At 40.6% G+C, this 6,000-nt stretch overlaps 1 protein-coding gene across 1 annotated transcript in view; it reads left to right on the top strand.

Annotated features, from left to right (window-relative positions):
- Nucleotides 1–816: 816 nt before the first annotated feature.
- Nucleotides 817–6,000, top strand: part of LOC119020797 (dihydropyridine-sensitive L-type skeletal muscle calcium channel subunit alpha-1-like) — a 115,866-nt gene continuing 110,682 nt past the window's right edge. Inside the window, exons 1-2 of the mRNA XM_037100458.1 lie at nt 817–1,155; nt 1,427–1,532. Of these exons, the coding sequence (XP_036956353.1) occupies nt 968–1,155; nt 1,427–1,532 (294 nt within the window). The 5' untranslated portion in view covers nt 817–967. The remainder of the gene's footprint in view (nt 1,156–1,426; nt 1,533–6,000) is intronic.

The following is a 6,000-nucleotide window of genomic DNA, read 5'->3' as shown; positions in this document are numbered from 1 at the left end:
AGCACCTTGGTGTGAAGCTGAGTGCTGCGTCCCGCCAGCTCAGTGCATTTAGCCTCAAGTGCTAGCATGTGGGCATCAAGGTCGCTAGCGGCTTGTTCCTTGTTAGCCACACGGGATTGCAGTTCCGCCTGTGAGGCTGCAAGTGACTGAAACTTCAAAGCGTTCATTAATACAGTGCAGGACTGACTCTGACACCTCTTTGTACAGTTCCTTACACATATCGTAAGTTTTATCCAGAGGCATGTCCAACTTGGTGGAAGAGTCGCTAACAGGGCCACAGCTATCGATGGTACTAGCTCTAGCTCCGGTAGCCTGGCTGTCGATGGATTTGTCTTTACTGGAGACATTTGGCTTTGGCATGTTGGATTCTCAGTTCGATAAGAGTTCTTAGGAAGACATTAACACACACAGTTGCGGTATATGAACAGAAGGGACACGGTATAGAGATGATTTTGTAAGTCTTGGAGAGGAGCACTGACTAATCACGTCTACATCCTTCGCATCCACACTCGCGCCCTCCCATGTGTACTGTTGTAATGTCATTGGTTTCAACTCATGGGGGCGTTAATTTTTTTTTTTTTTAATTGCAAAACCTGTTTTTCATGCCAGTAGCCCTCACAGCTTGGGACTTAAACTACAAACAGACTGTATCTGAGCACAGCATGGCTGTAGTATGTTCATTGTCTATATTTATTCTCTTGACTAAACACCTGTCCAGTAAACCAATCCCTCACAAGTAGAGGGGACAGCTGCCATTCCAGAGACAAGAACAGAACGGAGCAGAACAGAGAAAGAGAGGGAGCTCAGTCATCAGCTAGAGACGGTGTTAGAGAGGATTGAAACAAGTTGAGACGGGTTATGAATTAAGGACTAAGAGATTTTTATTTTTTATTTTTATTGGCAGAACATTTGGAATACCATCTCCAACTCAAAGTAATTTTGGTACAAGTACCGTCTCAAAGCCATAATGGCAGACAGCAGCAGTCCCCCATTGTCATCTTTCATTATGGATGAGGAAACTCTGAAGAGAAAACAGAAGGAGAAGCTGAAGAAGCTGATGGCGACAGGAGGCAACCCGAGGCCTGCACGCTCTCTGCTCTTCTTGACTCTGAGAAATCCCTTCCGCAAGGCATGCATCAGTATTGTGGAGTGGAAGTATCCTGCTATAATAATTAGTCACTAGGCAGCAGGTCAGCTCAATATAACATATCAGATGGAGACTTTATAACATAACAGTCAATGTCATTGTTGCCACGGTAGACCATGTAAACTTTCAGTAAATTCTGAATGTTATATTTTATGTGTTTTATTTGTAGCATAGCTGTAGATTTATGTGTGTGTGCAATTGTGTGCCGTTTAATTTGTCTATTATGGGAATATCTACATCATATGGTATGCTTGTCAGCTTCCTATGAATCATTTTCAGACCTTTTGAAGTCATAATCCTGCTGGCCATCTTTGCCAACTGTGTGGCCCTGGCTGTGTACTTGCCAATGCCAGAGGAAGATAGCAACAACACCAACAGCAACTTGGTGCGTCAACATTCTCGTGTTTGTGCATACATTTCTATAACTATTTTATACTTTCTTACAGCTTTTTTTTTTGTTAACTGTGGATATTGACAGTAAATTAACTGTTTTAAGCTAGGCTGTAACTTTACTCATACTTTTTAGTGTATTACCACATTGGAAGCTTGCTTAAATTAAGCTTCTATATGTTCAACATGTTATGTTTTTTCAAACATTAGCCATTTTTGACACCACATGAAAAAAAAATTGTCTGCATTGAAGGGCATAAAATGTTTGACTTTTATTAAAATAAGAAGTCATTAATATAACAAGGCTTGTAATCGCTTAAGCACAACAATCTAGTCAATTCATTCTGACCAAAATTAAGTAACGACTAAATCAGCTTTGAGCCAACAACAGAATAACATAATATGTTGTCCTGTTGTTGGCCCAACAAATATTAATAAGTATTATTTATTAACATTAACATTTTGTTTAATGCTTCAATAATGTTGAAACAGAAGCTGTAACCACTTTCTTGGAATTCTTTAGATTAGGTGCTTTGCTAAACTTGTTGCTCTATCATGTTTTGTCAGTACTGATCTGTAGCATTGTTTGCCTATCCGCATGCTTATCTTTTGCCTTTCCTGATTCTTTAATGCAAAGTATTTCCAAATGCACATCTGCTATTTTCTTTTTCATCCTAAACAGCTTGTGGTGTCTTTGCACTTGTGATCTTTAATGAGCTTATGACATTGCAACATGGAACAAATGACACAAGTGTTGAGAAGCGCACTATGACTGAGTAAGAGTAGGCAGGGCTAAGAGGGCACAACAATGTGTGTGTCAGCTCACTGTTGGTTATGTAGCCAATTGAAAAACTGATGTTTTTGACAAGACATTACAAACTGTTGGTTGTGTCTTGTCCCATTCTAGTTTCTAGAATGCATCCCAATACCATACTAATATGCAGGTTTGCTTCATGAATCATTTGGGTTTGTTTTGTTTAACCCCTTCGCACCCACCTTTGTTGGTAATTTTCGCCTAATTAGCATACTCAAATGGAAAAGCTTAAAACACAACAACTACAAGTCCCAGATGGATGTATGATACTTCACTGAAAGCTGAGAACCTCTAGTTTCTGACAATGTGCTTACCCAGCATGTACCATACACACAACCTAAATGACATCAGTTCAAACATGGCTCTAAAACATTTTTTTTTCTTCGAAAAAAATAGGTCATTTTTGAATAACAATAAGATGTGCTTTAGGTAAGGCATATGGCAATATACCACATACCTTCTACATCTTGTCAACTACACCTGGATGAAATTTAAGACTTCTAGGCCTAACCTTATGGGAGTTATGGAGTTTTTAGTTTGTGGTGTCACTGGCGTCCACAAACCTCTCCAAAACGTCTCCAAATGGCCAAATTGTGCCAAATGCTTTTTCTCACTTCTGTGACACTGGAAACATTACTGAAGCATTTTGGTGACTATAAAGCCTTCCTCCATGATTCAAAACCTAATTTTTTCACACATTCATTTGATGGGTGGTCGGAGGGGTTTCCACACACTTCTAGGTGGCCATATTGAGATATTGTCATGCGACAAGACACTACAGAATAGTAACCATTATACAAAAATGACATACTGAAGTGAATTCCAAACAAGGATTTTATTATCTTTCAATATACTAATACTGTATGTGCGCAGCGGGGGAGGTAGCACTGGTGGATGCAGAGGAGGATCGTTGGCACTTCTGATGACCGCCTTCAGCAGGAGAGGGGGTTGGGCGTCTGACTGCCTCACTTTCAGGCTCCCAATCCACGTCACTGTCTACAGACTGTGACCTACAAAACACAATGCAATGCACAAATGTTACCAAATATAATGAAAAAAATATATAAATGCAATTCAATAGGGTGCTGTTTACATAGGAAATAAATAAACACAGATATATGATATTACATATTACACAAAAACATCAGGAAAAGTAACCGTACATAAACAGAATAACTGAATTGGGGGAATATTCTCAGTGTCTGGTCAGTGTAAAAGATCTAGTTCTATTTGTTTACAAGCTTGATTAAAAAAAAAAAATCTAAATAAAAAGGAATTAGAGGCTCAAAGGGAATTACATCATAGAACAGAATTACAAGGATTACATAGCTTTGGTTGAGTAGTTGAGGCTAGCTAGGCTAATTAGCCCCTGGGGCCCTAACCATTTAGCGTCATTTATGAAATGCTAATGTATACTGTACTGTTCACTGTAAGCATAAGAACCCCTCCCACTAACTAACTCATTCAAATTTCACTCATGGCTAAATAAATAAATCAAACATCATCAATGATAACGGTACTCACCGATCTAAGATGTCGTCGAGGCCCTTAGCAAACATCTCCTCTCTCTCAGAGTCCTTACTCACTGTCTAGTTTCATCAGATGATGCCATGATCCATTCCAGGTCTTCTTCTCGGACATATTTAGTGTTTTTTGTGGATTTCGCCATTGTAAACTGTGAAAACTGCCGTCAAAAAAATTTTAAATGTCCGGTGCGAGTGCGTCTGCAGCGTAAAGTTAGCCCGCTAGCTGCCAGACGCAGTGATATTACTCGGCTCGTACAAAACGGACCTGGGCACGCCTACCATCGTTGGAAAGGTAAAATAATTGGCTAGAAGCCTGAGTGATTGACATGTTGATAGCCAAAACGCTGTCCCCGTACTAAGGCGGCAAATAACAGTAAACAAAGCCGATTGGCCCTTTAAACAAGGAGCGCTCCATGTACTTCACGGGCTGTGCTGGGGTGAAAACTGAACAGAGAAAGATGGGGACACTTTTATTTTGTAGCCAGCAAAGTGATGAAAACAAGCACACCCAACAACACAATACAGGAACTAGAGAAAATAAAGATACGGCCGGCGAAGTCTGGATTTTATTTGACAAACAAAGTTGGTAGACGGTAAACAAATGGACTTTACAGGACGATATTCACAAGCTGGAATAATTTTATGAAAAACCATTTTGATGCTTTTGATCAGTGGATTCTTACGGACAACTGGAATATAAATAATTGAGGATCGGACACATATTACGGCTTTATGGCCGCGTCAAAGTCAAGTCGCCCTGCGTTTCTTGTATCTCACGTTTACCATGCTGGTAAATATCAATGATTTATGGTTTAGTGCTCATGATTTCTGCAAAATCAACTGGGTGAATGAATTGCTGAGATTCTACCCTTTCCAACGATGTATAGTATGTCCGTAATGATGAAAGTTGAAGCGAGGTACGTCACTGCGCAGTGTAGAAAACAGTCAGTTATCTGCAATCGCCCGCCGGCGGGCGGGTGGGTGCGTAGTTAATTAGCTTTGAATTACTTTTTAAGATTTTAACACATTTTCCATCTTCATGGTGTAACAAGCTGATTGTAGCTGTTTGGTCAGGAACTCATTTCCGGTCATGACTGTAATTTTCCTATTTAATATTCATTTTCATTTTCATTTCTCTCATTCATTTCTTTGATTGCGGTCCAGGTTGGGGACAAAATCGTATGATTGATTAATAATTTGTACATTGTAGTGATAACGTGAATAAATGTTTTAAAAATACACTGCTCAAAAAAATTATGGGAACACTTTAATCATGCATGAACAAATTATGAAAAGTTGAAAATCTTTACTGGTGTACAATTGTATAATTGTTGAGAACAAAATGTAGAACAACAGTCAGTGGAAACAAAAATCATCAATCCATCGAGGGCTGGATTTAAAATCCCACCAAAAATCAAAGTGAATAACTGAAATCACAGGCTTACAAACGCAAAACTCCTAATGTGTGAATTGTATTGCAGCAACTCATTACGTGACTCAGTGGTGTGTAGGACCCCACATGCCTGTATGTACTCCTGAATGCTCCCAATGAGTGGGCGGATGGTGTCCTGGGGGATCTCCTCCCAGACTTGGGTGGACCTGACAATTCTGGTGTTATCATGTGCTTGCCAGTTGAGCTGCACTGTACTGGGCTGTGAGGACAGGGCCCACTAGAAGACACCAGGCCCTAATGCCACCCTCATGGAGTCTGTTTCTGACAGTTTGGTCAAACCTGCTGGAGGTCATTTTGTAGGGCTCCTTCAGTGTTCCTCCTGTTCCTTCTCACACAAAGGAACAGATATCAGTCCTGCTGCTGGGTTGATGCCCTTCTATGGCCCTGTTAAACACCCCAAATGTAACTGCCGGTCTCCTGGTATCTCCACCATGCTCTTGAGACTGGGAGGCACAGCAAACCTTCCTGTGGCCACACATATGGATGTGCCATCCTGGAGGAGCTGGACTACCTGTGCAACCTGATTTGGCTGCAGGTACCGCCTCATGTTACCAGTAGTGACAAGGACAGTGGCAGAAATAAAACTAGTGAAGAATCAGTCACAATGGATCAGGAGAGCGAAATTGTCTGTGGCTAACACATGCAAAACCATTCGTCTTGCTTTTGCCTC

This window comes from Acanthopagrus latus, chromosome 6, assembly GCF_904848185.1.
Source record: "Acanthopagrus latus isolate v.2019 chromosome 6, fAcaLat1.1, whole genome shotgun sequence".
Classification (NCBI taxonomy): Eukaryota; Metazoa; Chordata; class Actinopteri; order Spariformes; family Sparidae; genus Acanthopagrus; species Acanthopagrus latus.
The sequence above is the reverse complement of the archived record's forward strand: the minus strand, read 5'-3'. Positions and strand labels throughout refer to the sequence as shown.